This window comes from Harpia harpyja, chromosome Z (genome assembly GCF_026419915.1).
Source record: "Harpia harpyja isolate bHarHar1 chromosome Z, bHarHar1 primary haplotype, whole genome shotgun sequence".
NCBI lineage: Eukaryota > Metazoa > Chordata > Aves > Accipitriformes > Accipitridae > Harpia > Harpia harpyja.
In genome coordinates this window covers 115,327,103-115,350,062 of record NC_068969.1, presented here as the reverse complement: position 1 = coordinate 115,350,062, position 22,960 = coordinate 115,327,103, and the positions used below count along the sequence as shown (strand labels likewise).

Below are 22,960 nucleotides of genomic sequence, written 5' to 3'. Positions count from 1 at the left end.
GCCTCATACCTCCGTTTAAACCTCCAGCAGGTCTCTCCCCTTAACCCCACCACCGCTGCCGCTGGCCTGGGCAAACAGCTCTGCTTGTATGCTGCCACCTATTCCTGTAAGAGAAAATAATCTTAATGTGTGGGCACTAAGGACATCGTTATCAATTTGTGGGCAGGCACTGCTTCAAACTTCCACCTTCCTTAACAGAGCTTTGCCGTAAGGTTCATTTGGTGGAAGAAGACTTGAACACCCTCTTTCCATCTGTAAACTCTCAGCTACAGCACGTTTCTGAACTACTAAAAGCAGCTGGATTTTTAAAATATGTATATTTATAATTGTATATATATTTATAATTTTATATATATGGATAAATTGTGTATGTATACATGCACATCCCGGTGTCAGGGTCCAAAAGGAGTCATTTAGGACGACCTCCCTCCCCTTGGGAGCAATGACCAAGTTCGTGATACCCCTGGACTGAATTAAGGTGAAACGCCACCAGCCAACCACTTCAACAATTTATTAATACAAAATACAAGGCATGAGGTTAGATGCAATAACTCAATGGTGACTACTTAGCTGGACAACTCAACTAGACAAACAAGTCCCGTGCCACATCTTTCACAATTTGATAAAGAAAGGAGCGGGGGGAGAGAGAGAGAGAGACAAAGACATCACCACCCATGGATCCAGCGGCGTCCTGTTGGTCCTCTTGATTCCTGGTGGTGGGGGTCCCTCCCCAGCTCCTGATGGTACCATTTTATATAGTACGAGTCCCAAAATCTCTGCCCAGTTCCAAGAAACTTCATGCATACTTAAGCAGACAAGGCAACGGCACATTTGCCAACATCGACTTCGGTACCCACGCGGCGATCGTGTGGGGTCTCCAGCCCGCCGCGCACGCGGGGGGGTTCTTAGGGGGTGGCCGGGTGCCCCCATTAAGTGCCGTGACCACCAGCCGACCTTTCATTGCGCCTGCGCCGCAGAGATTGCGCCAGGCTGTGGGTTCTTGGCATCATTATGGTGACAGTTAACCGCGGGGCTCTGGTCTGTGAACCGGCGTACCGTTCTTGCTTGCGGTTTCCTCTGTATCGAGAAATGTTTAAGACACACGTCCACGCATCTGTCCCCTGCCTCCGGGAAACAGTCCGTTTCAGAGGGTTGCTGCAGGGCGCCCACCGTGATGAGCGTAGGACAGCACGGCCGAAGAAGCTGGAAAGAATGTAAGGTCCTAAAGACTTTGGGCTTTTGGCAGAATAAGCAACATCTGCTTATAAAATGTAGTGAAAAGGAAGATGAGTTTATGAACATCTGGCACTCCTGAGAAACACCATTTGGGCCAGTGCAGGGGCACAGGGGGACAACCCTGGGTGCCAAGGGGCTGCAGGAGCACCCCGGCATCCCACACGGGTGAGTCTGCACTCAGTACCGTCCCTGGGGATGCTCCTATTTCCTATTCTCCTATAAAGCACAGTCAGCTTATCATTTGTTAAGCTCTGTATTGTTTCTAAAACGAACACACTGAAAAACGCACATAGTCTTCCCAAAAAAGCCCAGTTTGTCTATCTGGTTACAAAATCAAATATTTGCCCATAGCCATGCTGCCGCTCGATTTGTTACATTCCTGCCTGGCTGAAGAGGGAAATAAGCAGCATCCCTGCCTCCTTTGGGGCAGGCGATTTAATGGCCTGGTTTTATTTTCATTTCAGTGTGCATTTTGGTACCCTTCAAACAGAGGGTCCCCACACCCCACAGACCGCTGCCCTAAAAGCCACCTGCACTGACCCATCCAGGGAAACCCATCTCCTCCGTGGAGCTGCCGGCGACGCTGCCGTGCGGTGCCTGTGCTCACCTTGAACGTGTTCTGTTTGCCCAGGCTAACGACAGCCCATAAACCCACAAAGGACTTGGCAGGTACCTTTGAGGGTGCTGGGAAGTCCCCGGCTGGGAGAATGGATAACCCTCGACTACAAAGGGATGCCACCCCTATAATTAGCAGTATTGTTCTATAAAACAAGGTAAGCTATTTCCAGCTCTGCAGCCATCAAAAAACTAACTCAAATCCAGCAAACCTTGGCTTGTCTTCAAAAGGTCCTTCAGCTTCTGAGATGACTCATTACCACGTAGGTTGTCCGGGGTCAGGGTGTGGGCTGGCTTTTCTGTTTGGCTGTGTTTGCATTGCTAGAGAAAGATAAAGATTTCTCAACATTTGTAAACTGGCTGTGATCAGAACATACAACAAAACACAGGAAATTTCCTTTTGTCCTTTGGGATCTATAAAACTCACCTGGGCCATAAAGGCTCGTTGACATGAGAAGGAAGCTGCAGGACCGAGATGTACAGAGCAGGTTTAATTATTAAATCATCCTTTATCTAGACCTCTTGAGATACTACCGAGCTCTGCCACGGCTTTTTAGCTGGTGGGATCTCAACAGAAAACGTTGTAGGAGACATTTGTGCATGTGCATGTTCACAGAACATGATGCAGGCTCAGAAGAACAGTGCAGCTTACTCGTTATAATGGCAATATTAGTAAGATGAGACTATTTAGCTGTTAAACATCAGAAAACAAACAAAAAGGGGAGTGCAGCGCAGCTGCATGAATACACATGAACTCTGATACTTCTTTAAGAATTAGTAAAAAAGTTTCAATAGATTTAGGGGCTTTTTTTATTAGTTGGAGTGAGGGGGTTTTGTTACTTTTTTTTTTTTTTTAACCAGGTTGCAGTGGGTTCCTACATTTTGCCTCCATCGCATTGTGCTGCCAGCACTTGTCCCTGCCGAGAGTGACAACGTGAGGGTTTGGGGAGGTTCCTCAAGCCCTGGTGGGAACAGCCCCCAGCCTCTGGGGCCCAGATATCCTCCCCAAGCAGCTTTCCAGAGCACATGCTGGCTGAAGAATTTGCATCTCCCCATTCAGCAGCTCTGCTAACCCAGGCAGATGCGACCCATAAGCCTTACGAAGCTCCTGCCTGACTGGCAAGCAGCGAGCCCTGGCATCGAGCCGCATACAGTCGATGGATTCAAGGAGCTTAAAAGCCTCCGAATGGTCCTGTGCTAATCTCTCACTGCCATAAAATTTGTGCAGATAATTTTCTGTAGGAGGAAACCAGTCAAACTCCATCAGGAGTAAAGCTTTGCCAGGCTGTAAAACGTGCACCTTTAATGACAACACACAGTGCCAGGTCTGGAAAAGGATAAACCCTCCCAAGCAAAAAAAAAAAAAAAAAAAAAACCACCGTGGAGCATTGCATGGGGTACGTGACCCCTTTGGTTTACGGCAGCTGGTTACAGAAACCCTATTGCATCTTCTGCTATAAAACCCGCTTAGCGTGACATCGGCCACCTCCAGGGGATGGCTCAGCGTGGAGACGGGGCAGGAAAGGGGATTTTCCCGGAGGGGGAAGTGGGAGGCAGCCCAGATGACACATCGACCCGAACGGACAGCCCGCTGGGACTCGGGCTGCCCGAGGAAACCCGTGAGCCCCGTCCCCGTGACAGCCAGGTGCTGGTTCAGCAAACGTCCCCAGACACGTCGGGGAGAGCCGTCACCTCGGGGGAGGCCGCGTGGAACATCGCAACCTCTGCCGTGGGGGGAATTGCAGGGGGGGGCATGGGTAGCGTCCACCCAAACCCGGGGCTGGTGCCTGCCCCAAAGCCGGGACGTCGCAGGCAATGGGTCAGTGTTGGATGAAAAAGAGTTTGAGGAAGGGGTTGCTTTTGGGAAAACGGGAGAGGAACCCAGGTGTGCTGGGTTGTGTTTGCCACGCGAAGGACAGCAGACGGCCCCGAAATACAGACACGAATCAGCCTCAGGCTTCTCCTTGCTGACCCCGACACCAGCCGTCCCCTGAGCCAGGGAACTGGCTTCGTCACCTCCGAGCAGATTTTAAGCTTCACTCTTCACAGACAAACTGGGGATCTGGCGCTTGTGCTCTGACCATTTGCTTGGATTCCGAACCCAGGAGGTAGGACAAGAAATGCGATTCAGCACAGCATTAAATCCTACTGTGGTCAGCTGAAGACAGATTTGACACCAGCCCAAAGGTTGACTGACACCTAAAGAAGCTATGGTGAGAATAGCTGGGTTATCAGTATTGGTAAAAGTTAAAGGAGAATTAAAACCAGCACATCTGTAAAATGGATAATAAAGTCAGTCCACATGGATACACACTTACAGCTAAGCAAAAAGCACTTCACTCGGCTGAAGGATCAGTCTGCAATCAGTAGACCAAAATTTAATTAAAAAAAAATTTAAAGTCTGAAAAAAATATGCTAGCTATTTAGTAAAAAACAAACAAAAATAAAGCGTTCGCAAATGCGAGCCTGCTTTTGAAGCACAAGGGCACGGCTGCAGCAGCTGACGGGGCAGTAATCGCTTTCGGAAAGTGCATTTCGCAGGCTGTTAACCCGATTGATTTGGATGTGCAAGGCAATGATCATTTCATTACGGCCTGATAAACGACAGCGATGCATCTCACTTCACGGTCCTTCCAAGAGGTTCTCCAGAGTGCACTCGCCCTACTCGCGGTGCACAGGGTTTTAAGCAGAGTGGCACAGAATAAAGCAGGTGGGCTAAGATGTTTACAGCCAAACAGGAACAGACTGCTAGGCAACCAAATTTCCCTCAGGGTTCCAGAAACGTACCTACAGAAGCGCTGGTACCTGAAGCCCATTCCTTGCGAGTCTTAATGAAGTAGTTCATAGAGCTAAATAGATTGATGAAGTGTACTATACGAACATTTCCCCTGGTTTGATTATGTAGCACACACTAATCGCACCCTTCTGTGGCCTCTCAGGATCTGGGGACTCACAAAGATCAGCTGGCAAAATACAAATTAGAAATTCCAGGCTTTTAACACTTTTAGATCTTTCTTTTATAATCAACATGATCATCCCCTTTTACTGACAGGCACTGTCCTGCTCTACGCTGGCAATAACAGCATCTGCCTGGGTAAAGGACCCAAATCTATCAATATATATTTTAAAGAGTAGCTTGCGGTCAAATACAACATGGAATAAAAGCAGCACACCAAAAAAAAATGAGACACAAGAGATAAATCAAACCTCTCCAACAGCGGGTCACAGGTCAAGCCCAGCCCTAAGAGCACACAACTGAGAACACCAGCTAAAACCAGGCACAGAAGTATTTGGTGGGTACCTATAAACAACTTCTGAACACCGTGCCTTGGGAGTGCAGGGCTCAGGAGGGCAGAGGACAAGAGACATCACAGCCATTGAGGTGAGACCACAGCTTTCAGTCTGGTATTCCAGCACAGCAAAGGAACAGGACGACAGCAGAACAAACCCCACTTCTCCGTTACTCAGCAAACCACCTTTTCCCATCTGCAAAGAAGAACCTCTCCCGTACCTGGTGGGTGCCTCGGGACCTCCCAAGGAACATCTCGGCTGAGAACCCCGCATTTAAACCTTCCTTTTCCCAGCTGAATTGTTTTAAAGCAGAGCCTTGGGCTGATTGATTCCCCACACCTGAGAAACCAGCCTGTTTCTCTCCTAACACCTGAAAGCACTTAATAACCTAATAACAATAAGACAGGTCTCTACCCCTTGGGGGGTAGCATGACTTGGAGAGCTTATCCAGCCCTGGTAGGCTGGGGTCGAAGCCAGGCGGTGGCCAGTGAGGACATGGCACAGAAGAAATCCTGCTCCTGTGAGCTCTGGTGGGACAGCAGTGTCCTGAGCTAGCTCGTATCAAGCCTTTTACATCCAACTCCTATTTTAGGCATTGTTTCCGGCCTTTAAAACCAACGCTGGGCTGCGGGTTAATTATGTGACAGTGACATTTCTCCTCCTGGACACGCACGCAACGTTTTGTCTTGAAGGCGATGAACAGGTCGATGTTCCAGCCCCGTTGGGGTCCGCAGTCTAGGCTTTCCCTCTCCCGTCTGCTCTGCAAGGCCCAGCCGGAGCACGGCCACCAAACAGCTTCACAAAATCCTCCTGGAGAGGCAGCGGAGAGAGCTGCAGGGACCCGCACAGCCGCTCACCCTGCTCTGCCAACAGCCAGGACAAGCCCGGCCGGTGCAGTAGGAACCGGAGCATGGCAGCACCTGCAAGTGGAGTACCCCGAGGTGGTGGGATGTTTGCTGGAGAGAAAGATGACCTTCGGCCAGATTAAAGAGTAGCCAGGGGATTACCAAGAGCCTCAATAAGAAGTGAAATGAATCCCTACTGAATATTTCACTGAATCCTTGTTTATTATGTGTTGATATTAAATCAGTAAACCACTTTAAATCAAAACAGGATCAAACCCCCTGAACTAGGCAAGTATTTCACAAGATTGAAAAAAAACCACAACACCCTAAGCCATGGGAAACAGAGAAATATCTCCTTGCCTCCCTGCTGCAGCCATCCAGTTGACTGTAATTAAATATTTATGCAAGAAGGAACAGGAACCTGAGGGTCACAATAAAATGGCATAAATGCCAGTCTGGGAAATCATCTTTGCTTCTTTTTGGCCCAGTTTTTTGGGGCTTATCTCTCCCCACCTTTTGCGTGGGAAGTACAGGTGCCTAACACAGAGCTTATCCGCTACTGAGTCTACCTTCTGCTGAGAATCTAGCCTCAAATGTTTCTTCCAAAATCAGATAGCAGTTTGGTGGCAAAGTCAGGAAAAGGAGTTAGTTGTCCTAAATTCTAACACAGTGCCCCACTGAGAGGAGTGCAGTTAGGGGAAGGAGAGTGAACATGACCTGAACATATGGCGAGCTCATTCCTGCCATCACTGTTAGATGCGGGGCTTATAACACAAGTCTTGGTTTGTGTATAGGCGCTGCATTTGTGTATAGACACTGCTAGATAAGAGCACTGTCTACATGACAGAAAATCAATGTAAACTTCAGTAGTGTGAGGGAAGAGATACGGTGGGATAATGGATATTATACAGAGCAAAAGGCAATTGTAATGGTAGAAATTACTTTAATATACAACTAATCAAATTACATTGCACTATAAATAAAACATTATAAAAATACAGAAAGAAAATAACTTTTTATAATGAATAACCCCAAGTTATTCTTTTTTTCTGAACATCTCGTCTGAATAAATAGCAAGAAAGGTACCAAAAAATACTGGTAGAAACATGGTGATCGTGAAAGAGTCCTTGGAACCATTAACTGCTAAGAGAGGTTATTTGCCTGATTTTTTGGCAGGCGTTGGGAACTTCTTAAACTCAGCCTGTTCCTTCCAAAAAAGCTGAGCAAGGATATGGTCTGCCGTTCCATGGAAGTAGTCATTCATTCGAAGAGTTTCCAGCTATGAAGAAAAAGACAATATTTTAAGAAGAATAATCACAGCTACCTGATCATTTTTACAATATTAATAATATGGAATATTAAAGTGCATTTCAAATCCAAGATGAAAATGAATTAATATAAAAGTATATAACTAATGACAAGTCTTACACTGGGCTATTAAGATCACTGGATACGTGTAACCTTAAATAAATACACCCTTGCCCTGGCTCTTAGGATATAGACTTGTTTAAGGCTTACAGAGATCTCTGCCTTTTATGGGTGCTCAGGTTGTAAAGATCCTGCCCAGTCCACCCAAGGACAAGCTCCATCTCTTAAACACCAGCAGTACCTCATGCACAAACACGATCTGAATTCCACCTCTCTTATACACACATGCACACACGCACATGCATACACACACATGGGAGCATGTCACACCCTACCACGGACCTCTTTTTTGTCTTTCCCACCTCCTGTTTCCAGTACAGAGTGATATGTGTTGCATGCCAACCACTCATACCAGAAGGGAATTTTAACTGTCAGTGTACTTGACATATTCTTAGAATGTCTTTTGAAAGGTGTGCACTGAAGCATGAAGCATAAAGCTTACGTGCATGAGAAAAACATAGTTGAACATTTTTTTCTCCCCTTGCCCGTATGAATTCTCACCTGGTTTCCTGTATTGTAGGCTAGAATCAAAAGCAAATCCTCATCACATAAGCTCTTGATATAATGTTGGGTTCCAACAGGGAAAAATATGACATCTCCAATGCCAATGTTGAAGTTGGCAGTGACTCCAGAGAGAATAACTCCAGCCTATTGCAAGTAAAGCAGCAATATTCAACAACAATTTTCAGTGTGCTGTTACTGGATAAATACACAGTGACAGTCCCAGCACTGCACTGAAATCAGCTAGTGTAGCATCGGTGCTTTCACTGAGAATCCAGAAAGGTAGAGGGGTCCTAGGCAAATTCCTGAGTAAGAACATGGTAAGTCCTTACGTTATGGAGTCTCATCATTCCATCTCAATTATCTTTGCACTTCAAATTTGCACTGAGTGAAAAACATAATAAAATCTTGTACTCTAAACCTTAATACTCACTAAATTTTTTTCTATTTATCTGTTCCTCAGAGGTGCTAAATCAAAAGTATTGCTTTTTTATTTTGTACTCCCAGCTTTCAGGAGAGTGGCAATTCCTGTAATGAGCATGCGTGATTTAGCTGAACAACTTAACAAGATGGACAAATTCTGCTCTTTGTATAACTCCACTTTGGCTAGACAAGCTTCCACAAATGTAACTGAGATCAAAATTTTATATGGAGAAGGAAAGTGTGGACACTGAAAGTTTTGTAATACTGCTAATTGTAGTGTTATTAATCAGGGCTGGGAGTCAGTTATTAGCTCTGTAATTGTTTTACAGCCAAAACTCCACTGACTTATCCCTCACCCATGTAACAAATTACCTGTCCACAGCCGCTAATGACATAACCCATCTCGTTAGCATTGAAGTGGAAGTGAGGCTGCCCCAGTCCATTGCTGAATATCCTGAGAGTTGCTAAGGTAAGGGTATTTTCATGCTGAAAAGCAGAACAAAAATGTTCAGAAAACTGTCCAAGTTTGTTATATCCCTGTTATACATGACAAAGCAGTGATGAACCCACAGAAACTGCATACTATGCCTTATGTTTATAAATCTACGGTATCCAATTAAAAGCACGTACCTTGTTCAGTGACTCACTAAAAATTTTTTCTGTTTCATTTAGTCCAGTGCCATTTATGCGGTAGCGAGCCCACTGGAAGATTCCTCCTGGAAAAGGATATTTTGCTGACCCTAAAATAAAGACAGCTAAATGAGCATTTCTAACAAGGTTTGGTTAACATTGTTTATTAGTATATTGGCCAACTTCAAGTTATTATTACGTACTAAACTTGAAGCCTCGAATCTTATGAGGCTCTGGAACCAAAAAGAAAGCCCATTTAGCTTCTCTATCCTTCATGCACTAGACACTATGCAATCTCCTTTACCGTATTTTTCTGTAGTCAGATAATCATAATGAAAAGCTCTGACTAGATTTTTTTCCATCCCAAATTGCTATCAATAACAATACACTTAAAGAACATGCTAACTTTCAGTATATTAATTCATATTAACCTTTATGGCACAGATTGTGTATCACAATATTTTGTAAAGTACTGCCAATGCAGAAGAACATTTTGGTCCAAGTGTGAAGATTTTTGTCACACATCTATTTCTCATGACCTCTATCAGCTGTGTGTGGAGCTCTGACCTATATTTGCTTTTTATAGCTTTTTGAATAGACTCTACTACTTGGAATTAAGTTTTGCCATCTATGTTTATTAAGTGCTCACTGATAATCACTAGATCTAGGCTATACAGAGGGACGTTTAATACAATTGTTGATAAATCAAACAGTGAATATGGTTCAATGCTGTTTATGAAGTTATATTTGTAAAAGAAAAGGCAGGACATAATTAGGTATCTGTTAAGGTGTTTATTCACTGATGTTTCTTATGCAGATGCAAGATATTCCAAGAAGCTCAGCACCAGTCACTCTCCAGCTAATCTGCTGCAGGGCTTCCTCGCCTATTAGGTTTTAATTTCTGAATCAAAAGTTTAGGTTATTGCTTAACGTAACTGTAGCAGGGAACACACCAGTCCTGGTTATAGATGTAAGTAGAGAAGCTTGAGCTGGGAAGTATTTAGTTCATGCCCTGCTGCTTACTGGCATTCTGCTTTCATATCTACTATTGCAGATAGAAACATTAAAATCAAAAGGGTAAACCACTTTGAGATAAGAATCAGGTTATACATCTTCAAAGGGCAGTAATTAGATGTATTACCAATGCATTTTTCATTTTATCTCCTTAAATTCTTATCATTTATCTATCTACTTTTTAACTCCTGTTTCAGTGAATCGACTACGGATCCACTCCTCTCCCCCTCTAGAAACACAGAGAGCTCTTACATACAAAGTTCCTAGATGTATACCTTTGAGATCGTAGAAGTACTGCCATACAAGTTTGTCCGGAGACTGCACATATGTAGCATTTTGTACAAGCTCATTTAAGTTTGGTGGGAGGTTAATTGCTTGATCTTCTACTTGTTTCTTGAATGTTCTGATGAAGTTAACTCCACCTTGTGGCTGCGGAACACACAATGCATGTTAAGCTGACAGAGACACACAGCAAACTGTGGATTTAAAATTTTGCTTCATTGAATATCCCACCTTAGTACCTGGTGGTAGACATTCTGCCTTGTGGACATACCACATCTCTTTAATTGCCTCACCCTGTCAATACTCTATTATGCTCCTTTGTTTTGCCCTTCCTTTTCAGTTACCACAGAGATTTGGAGCAGAAGGGAAACTCGATCCATCTCCCATCAAACTGTTTCAGGGTGGGAAGGTCTATCACAATTCTGTGGTTTGAACATGCAGATTGCTCAGACTCAGCAGAAACTCTGTGGCCATATTCTTGCTCATGGGACATTGCCAACTAGTCAGTTCAAGTAAGATCTGTTTTAACAAGAAGATGGACTTATCTATAGTTTCCTACGAGATCTTCTCATACCACAGAATTCATCAAGGGGCTATTGGGAAATTAACTTGGGGCTTCACTACGTTGTTTTCCCTTACACCTTTGGAAATATGGAGGGCCCTCTGTGAACTGGGGATAAATGTGAAGAGTGGAGGAGAAAAAGTTTCTTGGAGAGAGCATCATCATTTATTTCTCCTTGTGTATAAAGAAACACAGGGTGGCACAGTGTTACACAAAGGACATGTGTACACCCTTCCGCACTGATGGGACTAAAAAGAACAACTGAGGTAGGGAGGATCGTCTCCAGAAAATAGAGAGAGAGAGCCTGGACTGCCATGTTAACATGTAGACAACTAGATAGAGGCTGGCTATCCTATCATACAGACCTTTAATGCTCTAGCTACTATATCCTCTGGGGTAGAGAAAAATGCATCATCTACATCCAAGGTCTGAAGTTCTTCATGTGTTGTAAAAAACAGCAAGAACACACAGTCTTCTGATCCTACATTCTTTATCCAATGCACAGTGTTTCTAGGGAAGAAGATCACTTGACCAGCCGTGACATTGTATGTGGTAACCACGCTGTCATCTGCACCAATTACTCCAATCCAGGCAGTACCCTGTAACATAATCAGAACTTAACAATCATAACGAAAATTTTCTCATTTAATCCATATGTGGCAAATCAATAATTCAAATAACCTGAAGGCTGTTAGGAAAAAACAGGACCTGATGCACTCTCTAACAAGCCTTTGTGAACTTAAGTCCAGAATAGCATTTTAAATGACAAAATTTTAGAAGGTTTAAGGAACACATGACAAATACACATTGCTCACAGTCAAACCATTTCTTATTAAAGAAGCTGTGAACAGCTATAAAGGAGTCATCTTTGACCAAAAACTGCTGGAGAGAGGACCAGGTGTTTGTGGAATGCCTTACTCCAAGGAGGATCACCCATCCAGTTGGAGCTGTTCAGTTCTATGCTGATCAAAATACGAATAATTATGCTTAGAAATAAATTAATAACTGAGATCTAAGTACCTATGCTTCCAAAGAAAGATCATTTTGTTTTCAAATTAATATGCCACCTTGAATTCCTTATGGTGACTTTCTATTTATCTCATGTTCTTCATTTTTACAGATTTGAAATTTGACGGTCAGGTGAGATAGGGCAAACATTTACAAAGAAGATTTATTTGGGGGGGGAGGGGGGAAGGAAGGGGTATTCGGTCTAGGAAAGAGAAGACTGTATGGGAATAAAAGTGTCTTCCACATACAAAAAGTTGTGAGAAAGCAAGCTGATCTGAGGGTCTCTACAGCCAATGGAGATAAACAAGGAGAAATTAGGATTTTTTTTTTTTTGCAATAAAAAAAAATGTGGGTTTCGTACCAGCACAAACATTCTAATGGTTTCTGTGATGAAACATGGGAGACAACTACTTTTTGATTTTATAATAGCTCCTTTGTTGAAAATTTTTAAAAACTGAACAAAAGTATCAAATATGCTTTAGGTACTCTTATCCTGCATCAATACAGGGGATGGAGCCAGAGGCTTTCCTAAGAACCTTAACAGTCCTTCATCTCTGTGATTCTGCAATGGTTCTCTAATATAATTACTTTAATCATTGTAAGCACTTGGATAAGTACATAAAATTCTGTAACTTTCAGGTATCCAAAGTCTCCTCTGACTTCTGTTTTTATACTTCATTGGCAGCTACAGGTGTTTGGTCCTCTTGCAAGTAACAACATTCAACAGCCTATTTCAACCATCTCCATGTGAAAATTTTATTTCAAGCAAGAAAACTAATGTCATACATCAATTAATGGTAATTCTGCTTTTAATACCTGTTAACATTTGTATATAATGTATATGTAATTTTTTTTTACATGTGTACATCTTCTATATACACATAATGCTTTAAACTGCAAAACAACTGGGAAAGCTGAAATAATCAGATAATACCTGCAGCAGGTAGCCGTGTTCATTGGCATTAAAATGCCAGTGGGGAGCCCGAAGCCCTTTGCTTTTGATCCGTAAGGTTCCAAAAGTCATTCTGGAGCCATGTTTATTGATACTTTTTCCAAATTCCATTTCTTCAACACTTTGATATTCATTTACATCCTTCCTGAATCTTGCCCACTGAATTTCACCGCCTGGGTAGTTATGTACCTGTAAAGTTAGTGAGAGTGGAGAATTGTATTAACTGTGGACGGTGGTGACCAAAGAATCCAAAAATATTTCAGAAAATTCTTGGTCTGGGCAATACTGAAGGGACCTGTCCTTTTGCTCAGTGAGGATTCTCTCTTTATGTATTTTAGTCACTTTTCACAATCATTTATATACTTTCTCATGTCATGATGTAATAGTATCATTTCTATAAACGAGAGAAAAACAGTGATATCAAGAACAAAATTATCTGCTCCTCTTTTTACGTCATTCTGGACTTTGATTTGGGGAAATCAGTTACCCATATGCTTAAACTTTTAGATTCAAAACATTTAGAACATTTCCTGAGCAAGACATTTTCCTGAATTTCTATGGTTGCAAACTATTTGCACCTGAAAATATCCTTTCCCAATATTTGTACTGCCTCTAGAACATGTTTTGTCCAGGAAAGAATCATCTTGCACTGATGAAGGGCATATTAAAAGGGTTGCTCTCCTCTTAAATACTTTTGTTTGCATTCTTAAAAACACTTTTTGTTTAAAAATTAATTACATAGTTAAATCTAACATGAAAAAGTACCAGAATGGCTGTTGTCAGTTTAAAGTGCCCTACTACCTAATCTATCCTTTTCCCTCTTTTGCTGAAAAGCAAAAATTAATCAGGAATTATTTTTTATATAAAGATATATTTAGAGGAAGGCGTATGTCTTTAATTGCTCAAAGGATACATTTCTATAAGTATCAAAATACACCTAAACAAAAACTACATAATTCCTAGGGCTTCCTTACATTGTCAATTAATTTTAGCTCACTGTCGTGGTTTAACCCCAGCCAGCAGCTAAGCACCATGTAGCCGCTCACTCACACCCTCCTCCCCACCCAGTGGGATGGGGGAGAGAATCGGAAAAAAAAAAAAAAAGTAAAACTTGTGGGTTGAGATGAGAACAGTTTAATAGAATAGAAAGGAAGAAACTAACAATGATAATAATAACAATATGAAAATGACAATAATAATAATAAAAGGATTGGAATATACAAGTGATGCACAATGCAATTGCTCACCACTTGCCGACCGATGCCCAGTTAGTTCCCGAGCGGCGATCCCCCCAGCCCCACTCCCCCCAGTTTCTATGCTGGGCATGATGCCATATGGCACGGAATACCCCTGTGGCCAGTTTGGGTCAGCTGCCCTGGCTGTGTCCCCTCCCAACTTGTTGTGCCCCTCCAGCCTCCTTGCTGGCTGGGCATGAGAAGCTGAAAAATCCTTGACTTAATCTAAACATTACTTAGCAACAACTTAGCACTGATGAAAACATCAGTGTGTTATCAACATTCTTCTCATACTGAACCCAAAACACAGCACTGTACCAGCTACTAGGAAGACAGTTAACTCTATCCCAGCTGAAACCAGGACACTCACTGAAACAAGATCATGGAGTTCATTTTTCTTCTTGCAACATAATTTGTTTGAATCCAGTCCTAAGAACAAAAAGCTTAGTGTGCTACTCAGCTTAAATTAAAATTTGTTCTTTCTGGTTTTGTTTCTCAGAATTTCATACTGTGTAATTTCAGAATCACACATAAAATGGTTGCCTTGTCTTGCAAGCCTGATTTGTTGGAGCAATTATTTAGCTCTCCAAGAGGCACTCCAGAGATCCATACCACTTCCAACATCTGTTATGAATTGGAGTGAAACACTGTCAGGAAGTTTGTGTCTCTCCCCATGGATTATAAAAGAAGTCTGGATAACAGCTTTAGGCTGATCACCTAATGCTTAAAAAATAGTTAGGTGAAATTAATTCATTGAACTTCTATATTTGATGCTAGAATATTATTGCACGAGATGAACAATTTACCTTTGATTTCCCCAGATGATTCAGGAACTGGTATTTGATATCCACACTTTTTTCACCTGGTTTTGGGGAAGTTGCACCATTGTCTGTAACACCCGTCTCTTTCATAAAGGCAGTGTTTTTTACAGAGACCAAGGACAGGGCCAGCACTCCTATTGTGGTGGTGATAATACAGGCCAATAGACAAACTAGAAAGACCTTCATTAGGGACCAGCTGCCCTTTCTTTCCTGAAATTAATAAAAAGACCCCCAAACAAAAAAGAAAGCTTTATTAGATCTAACACACAGAAGAAAGTTTGTGATAGTTCTTTTGTAATCAAAACAGTATGCCTTTCAGAAACACAGGTATAGCCAAATTACTGGGCCCATTATAGGGAAACCTTATAGAGTATGTTATCAGATTGTTGCTGTCTTAGGGGTTATACAAATGCTTAAAGATTTTTTCATTGCTGTTTCTAATCTATATCACAAAACGCTGAAGACCTGCAGCATCAACTCATGGCAAACCTTCATCTCTGGGGCAGAAACGCTGCCTCTGCTTTATGTCACATCTCACATGGCCCAGCTCCCTGTCAGTAAAGAAGACAGGCCAGAATGGGGAAATTTCATCTGTACGAACTGCTCTGGGCATCATTTCTTTACTGAAAATTTCCTTTGTGGACATTCAGACCTCTGGAGAAGGGTGAAGGGGAGAAGCAGCTGGGCACACAGAAGCACACAAATTCTTTATAGAAGGCCAAGGCACTTCTGGCACCGTGAAGCATCACCTTGGTGAGGATATTCAGTGTTTCCTGTCCCTTAAACATTTTTGCTGCTGAAGTTGCAGCTTCAGACCAATAGAGACTGCATTCTCCGGCCCAAATTTTAAAACTCTACTGATTCTGGGTGCACAGTTTGATCTACCTTTAAAAGCCTGATTTTTCACATGGTAAGTGCCTGAAAATGAGGTATGAATGTTGATCACTTAAGCTAGACAATCAGAAATGAAAAAATTTAAGATTACTTGCTGATTTTAACAAAATGACCTTTTTCATTGATCTATTTGACAAAAGCTCTTTACAAATACATTTCTCTTGGCAGCAGAAAAGTGCTCAAAATATCACCCTATTCTATTCAGTAATATCTTTTCTTCAGTTCAAATGACTCCCTTTTTAAAGTTTGTGTTCAATCAAATATCACAACAGTAGGACTCAGACAACAAAGTCTCATCAGAGAACAAGGCTTTATAGTCAAATGCATTTGAAATCCCCATTTTCCAGATTTGAAGGACCTTTAATTTACAGCATTTTCACAGCAGTGGCACCCATTCAATAATTATTTTTAAAGTCAAAAGAATGCTGTACATATTACATAATAATAACTAATACAGAACATTCAACCTCAGCACAACCGTGTGGAGTGAGTTGTGCTGTGAGGAAATCACTAGCCTTGGTATATTTATAGCCAAGAAGCAGCACTGTACTGACTGCAAACAAATATAGTGGCTGATGAGCGATACGCCAACTGTTATTGCATGAAGTTAATTCAAATCCTGAGAAGCAAAAACTTTAATGGGAAAATTACAGAGAATTACTTTTCTCAAGGGCAAAAAAAAAAAAGATGAAACAGTACTCTAATGTGTAACTCAGTAGAGATACTAACCATTACCACAAGATGAGCTTTTAAGTAGCGCTTTCTGTTAAAATCTATGGGGAATCCTCCAAAGATAATTACTTTGTCCAGTAGTCAGAGGATAAAGAATTCAGCTATTAACTTAAGTGGGGCCAGGCAATTATGTCTCATAGTTCAGATCCTAGCTAGTGCACATGGAACTATGCATTTTCGGACCTTAGCAACTGAAGCCCTTTACAGCTTTTATTTTCCTCAGGACCTTCTTAATAGTATAGGATTAGGTTGTGTTGCAAAATAAGGGTTTAATCTTCAGACTGACTTTTAATACTGTTTTGCTAGCACTGTAAAAGAAAATGACTGGTACCTCTTTCTTTGGGCACTCTTCTCCTTTTGAAGAACTTTGTATGCTCTCTCCATGCATTTCAAATGCCTGGTTATCCATTTAGTAAAGCTAAAATAGATTAGTACACAGAAGACAAGAAAAACATTGAAACAAAAGGATGTTAATTCTGATATATGCTCAGTTATGTTACAGAGCTCAGGGAAGTGACTCATCTTCTGCATAGTAACACTAATGGCATTTAGTGCAGTACCATTGTGCAGAAATGTGACGCAATGCAAAAAACTATTCTTCACTAAACTACAACAGAAAGGTCTGACAATTTCTACATTCAGATTTAACATTACTCATGTATCACATGACCCCTAAGACACAACATGACAATGAGATAGAGTCTGAACCATCAAATACTTGGGGAAAAAAAGCCAGAGGTCATCTAATTCCTTTACCTATCCTAAGGACCCAACATATTTAAATTACAGTTTTGGCTGGTTGTGTAATCTACTTCTACAACCACAAAAATAGTTGAGGTTCCAGAACTTCTTTGGCAACCCATTTCCCCGCTTACATGTTATTATTGTTAAAAAGGTTTTCGCAAGCCTAAATCACTCTTGCTGCAACAGAACTGTTATATGTTACCCTCCTGCAATGGATCTAACTACACAGTAAATGTCCTACTAGCTGAGACCAACAGTACATCCAGCCCAGTGTTTTTTCTCCAGCAGGACTTTAGGAAATGATAAGGGAGAGCATAACCTGGCTACTGTTTCCAGGTTACACCTTTCATACTTTACAGGCATACGTAACTGTTGAATTAGAGATGCTAGAGGGAACAGCCTCTTCCCTTTAGATTTCATTCTATGAAAAACTCCATGACTTTGTCGAAGTCTTTTCTGAACCTGCTGATACTCCCTGACATCCTAAGTTTACTGCTTGCAGGTTAAAACAAAGAGCACTTCACAGTCCTAAACAGATCTCCTACTAGCTCCTTTAAGGCCTCCTATCTTTCTGTATTGTGGGATTAGAGCAACATCAAACACGTTCCCCTCTCCAAGCTGAAGGTCCAAGCCTTTTTAGTCTCTCCCTATTAGGCAGCTGTTCTAGCTCCAGGATCATTTCAGTCACTCTCCTCTGGATCTTCTCTAACTCCACTACATTATGAAAATAAAGAATAGCAATAGACTTCATTGTCTCCAAGTACTGTTTTCCACCCATCTTCACACTTCCCTAAAAATAACTTAATATAGACTATGATTCCTTGTTTTGAGGCACACAAGTGTTAAATGTTGCTACCCAGTCATAAAAAGGAAACTAGGTTTGTGTAATACACAGTGTTTGTAACGACTTCTCTCTTTCCCCCCTCTGCCCCTCCCATTTCCTTGAGATATTCCATGTGTGATTAGGTACTTCTGAACTTCTAGGAAACTGAGGTTAAGCTTACTGCCCTATAATTCTTTGGTATCATTTGCTGACTTTTTGTTAAAGGTTACTTTGCTAGTCCCATTTCTAGACCATTATGGGACTGCACTGAGGTCTAAACATTACCGATAGCTTCAGCCGTTTCTCTAAGATCTTAGTGTTAATGCCGGTAGGTGTAGTCCACTGGACACCAGTAGCTTGCGTAAGAGCTATCAATCACGTTTTCCCTGTGGTAACCTGAGCTTTATCCACCCCCTATCGCCATTGATGTTTTAAGTAAACATTACACCTTCACTGACATCATTTATTACTCTCTGCAGGGAGGTCATGGACCAAAATTTTCCTTGGTCCTCCCTTATATCAGTAAAGGACTTGTTGGTTATATAAGCAATAAGGAACTTTTGGGTTATTTTATTATTTTTGACAGCTCTTCCTCCTTGTCTCTCATTTTTGTGCTTTGGACTTTCCAAAATGCACAAAAGTCCAAGCTGACTCATCTTCAGGGACAATTCTAGCTATTTCCGTTATGCTTCCTTCTTGAAGACCATTGAGGTCTACAAGACATATTACATTTATTTTAACTGTTCCATACTAGGATATCCTGCAACTATATCTTAAATATATGTATTTTTATGAACTGCCAAACTTCCGAGCACCTTTTTCCTAGACTTTTTTCAGAGGATTTTGCAAACAGATCTTTGAATTTCTTGTAGTTACTTTTTTCTATTTTTCCTCTTTTCCATTCTAAAAAACTTGAAAACCTTGTAAGAAAATTCTTCTATTAACCTTCACATTCTGTATAAAACCTGACATCATCCTAGTCTAAAAATACCCTGGATACTCCATATTCAATTTATTTTAACCAACAAATATTTGGTTAAGTAGTAACTCCTCAAGGCAAATTATTCTGTCAGTTGTTTACAAAAATGTTCTTTCCATCTTATCCTTCTTGGTTGGTGGTCTTAATGGTAGGTCCTCAACATAATAGCAGTCAGGCTTTTTTCTCCTTTAATTATTGTAAAGATACTTTTAACAGATTATCTCCCTCTATATCCTTCTAGACTTTAATACAAAAGTAAATATTCATAGAGAAAGATGTCTTCCCTCCCCTTTTCTTCAGGAGCCACCTCCAGTTTTTTTCTGTATTAATTCATTAACAAATGAAGTATCCCACCAAGTAAACATTTATGTTGCCTAAATCACAACTTTGTATAGAACCTTGTACATTCTTCCATTTAGTTTCCATATAGCCTGCACTAGTATAGACATCTTAAATGTTAAGCAGACATATTCACTATCCTGTTTTCCGTATTGCTTCAATCCTTTTTATAAAAACCCTATATCCACAGTTACTATGCCTCTGGTCACCTTTCCACTGGTAACACTTACATTCTTTTGTCATCAGTCCCCATTAATTCTGGTTTAAAGCCTTTCTTCCTAAGTTGGCAAGTCTAAACTTAAAGCAGCACTTATTTTTCCTTATGAGACAGAGCTCATCTCTCCTCAGTAGTAATTTCTTTTCTGTTCTGAAAGAGCTGTGAAAGCTCAGCCATTCCAACTGGCAACAGCAGGATCAGGTCAATTAAAATTAAAGAAAAGTTCTTCTCATTTCCCTTTGAACAGCAATTCTCTCTGCACGGTGAGAGACCTACCAACTCTAAAGTTGACCAAATATTTTGAGTAAGGACACAAAAATTAAAAACCATGGTAGATCACAGAATCCATGATCAACAAGAAAGAAAATACACATTATGATTTTCAAGGGTTTCACAATTCCAGATAGATATATATATATAGATAGATATATATATATGTGAGAATCCATAAGCACCTCTTGGAAAACAAATACAAGTGATCTGGCAGCGTCAAAGATACATAAGAAAAGAATTAATACATTGATAATGAGTGACTATGGGATTTGCAGTTTTTCAGATCCTCCTTTTCAGACTAAAACAGGTATAAACTCTAGCCAAATTAACCCTCTACTGGCAGCACTGTTAGGCTTCATGATATGTGGAGCCTGTAACTAAGTTTTCCTATATCAGCACATTTTTGTATCCGTACAAATACAGTGATGCAGAGAGATTTGCTAACACAAATGAACTGTTATAAAGGAAAAGATAACTGCAGCATACAGTCATTCCATTTCAAGACCAGTATCACAATGGACTCTCTCATTAAGCCTTTAAAGAGCAAAAATCCCATCTATTTTCCTCCCACCGTGCCACGTCTGTAGTCTTACCACAGATAGGACCTTCACAAGATTTAAGAGCACAATACTTGTCTTCATCAAAGCCTCTACTTCCCTCAGCTCCGTTTTACTGATATATATATACACTGTAATTCAGGAAGTGCCCTCCTCATAAAAGATTTCCTGTATATGCAAATACATAGGATCACAAATACTTGTGTATATCCTTAGCAAACAGTTCTTGTCACTTACTGAGAAACAGTGACTTTCCTTCTATCTAGTCCTGCTATTTTATTATAGTATTTCCTCCAAATCCTGGTCTCTGTCTTTCTGCCTGCCCTTTTTGTTTTTCCCACTGTCACACGGAAGATTGTAGTTCAATAAAATTCCTTTCCCCTGATCCAGCCTCAAGGACAAGAACATCATTGACATCTTGGATATGGCAATTATTTTTGTTTAGTACTTGATTTATGTATTCCGTTATTTTTTCTGAGTGGCAACTTCTTTATGCTAACTCATAAAAACCCTAAATTCCAGCTGTAATTGCAAGAACTGACCAGTGTAGACAGCCAAAAAGTTACTTTTTTCTCTTGATATATAAGGCATCAAATCCCTCTTTAAAATACTCTTTAATAGCCGTAAAATATTGGTAGCATTTAAAAAAATTATTTTTATGTGAAACCAGTTGTCTCTACTTACTGACTAATGGTATTTTATTGGTTTTGGGTTTATTTTATTTTATTCTCATTTGAATTTCTATTGTCTACAGCTAGAAAGTATCACTTATTTGTTGCTTAGTTTCATATGCTTACGGTGCTTTTATCCTGTGCAGTACAGTACCTCACACAGTAGACCTTATCCATGATCAAAGCCTTTCATACCTGGCCAATATGAAGTTAGTAAATATGAATATTCAATAATGTCAACAATATTTTTAGTTGTTACCTAGGTCTGTGTGCCATAAAACCAAAAAAGGTTGTGCTGAGATTCTCCAAAGTACATTAAACTGATAAAGGAGAAATATCTGGAGTCTAATAAAAAAAACTCCGAAGAATGAGGAAACTCACAAATATGGATAGGTATGAGGATTCTCCAAGGGGCAATTAATGAAAAAGACTTTCTACATAGCAAAAAATCTCTGCCCTATCAAGACAAGTTCTAAGGGAGCAGGGAGTGCTTTACATTTGTCCTATGCAGCCCTGCAAGCAGGATACAAGGGGAGTGTGGTATAACCTGCAAGTACTCTCAGGGCATCAAGTCTTGCTTTAAGTCCACCTTGCTTGTGCTACCAGCACCCAAAGGAGTATCTATCCACCTGGATGAATAAATCTACCTTCCTACTGCGAGCTATGTAGGTACAAGCCCCTTCAGAAAGAGAAGAGCTGTGATAGCTTAGGCAGTGCCACACTAGTTGTGCTGAAAGTCTGAGGTGTACTAGCTCAAACAATGCAGCATATGCACACTATGCGTAACTACCTACACACAGCATCCAGAGTAGTGCAAAAGTAGAGCAAATTCATTGTGATCCACACTCAGACATGCGTGATGTCAGGAAAAATCCTCATGTTTCCTTGCACATCTGAATTCCTTTGATAAAATGACCTCTGGCAAACAGATACTGTCTTAATACAGACAACGATTACACCCACAGTATCAGTTGGTTTGTACATTCATGTCTCAGGAATGCAATGCTTTATAAAAGCTTCTACAAGAAAGTTTTCTAGAGGAGTAATTTCATTTTCTGTACTCTGATTTCAGATCTAGCTCTCAGGATTTGAGAAAGACCAATAAAATCTGTCTAAAATACATTATTACGTATTACTTATGATCTACCTATGTTGTCATGATGGCATGACAGTCATAAAATGAAGTCATTTATTATTATCATCTCTCTACTTACCAGTTCTTAACAGGAAGATAGGAGAAATGCATAGCTAACTTTCCTTCTACTTTTTCTTCTGGTCTCTATTTCATTTCTCAGAATCAGTACATGCTCAGGTACCTGCTTTCTCATGCATACCTATAAATATCCAGATTAAAAGGAAACAGTTCACTAGAAAGGCATGTTGCCGTATTTTGTTTACTGACAGCATAAAATGCTGGGCTACATTATGTAAGCCTCGGAACAGGTACCAAAGGCTTCTTTCAAAATGTTCTCTCAATATATTTCAATTCGCAACTTGAATTACTACTTACAGCTTTTCTCTTTTTCTCTCAATTTGCTGTTGTCAAATGGGATAAGTCCTACTCCTCTCTCCCCTGCACAAGTTCCAGTCCTTATCAGTGGCTTTCACAGACTAATTCTATTCAATTATGCTAAGAAAAAAAAAATTCTATTACTTCTCTGGTTATTTAGGCCCACCAAAGGATTTTATATTCTCTAAAGCTAAGATCAAAGACAAGGAAAATGGAACAGAGCTTAGGACTTCCCAGTAAAAGTGACAACCAGATGTTGGATCGGTCCAGCTGAAACACATTCTGTGCTCCTAAACAACATGCCTCTTAACAAGTGCCTTCTCTCCCCAAAGAACCAGGCTTTACCAGGATGTGAAAGGGGGATAATTAAAAAAGACT

General features: G+C 40.8%; 1 protein-coding gene across 2 annotated transcripts; it reads right to left on the bottom strand.

Moving 5' to 3' along the window:
* Nucleotides 1–6,924: 6,924 nt before the first annotated feature.
* Nucleotides 6,925–22,677, bottom strand: LOC128137784 (uncharacterized). Of its 2 annotated transcripts, none has more exons than XM_052778978.1 (10): nt 22,287–22,677; nt 16,801–16,887; nt 14,829–15,053; nt 12,770–12,976; nt 11,193–11,426; nt 10,259–10,412; nt 8,970–9,079; nt 8,712–8,825; nt 7,917–8,063; nt 6,925–7,266 (listed from the first exon to the last, which is right to left on the bottom strand). In XM_052778978.1, exons 2-10 carry the CDS (start codon nt 16,876–16,878, stop codon nt 7,141–7,143), a joined length of 1,395 nt encoding a protein of 464 aa, XP_052634938.1. In that variant the 5' UTR covers nt 16,879–16,887; nt 22,287–22,677; the 3' UTR covers nt 6,925–7,140. The 2 variants fall into 2 exon arrangements, with proteins under 2 accessions (XP_052634938.1, XP_052634937.1); XM_052778977.1 differs by lacking the exon at nt 22,287–22,677 and adding an exon at nt 20,438–20,879.
* Nucleotides 22,678–22,960: the final 283 nt, after the last annotated feature.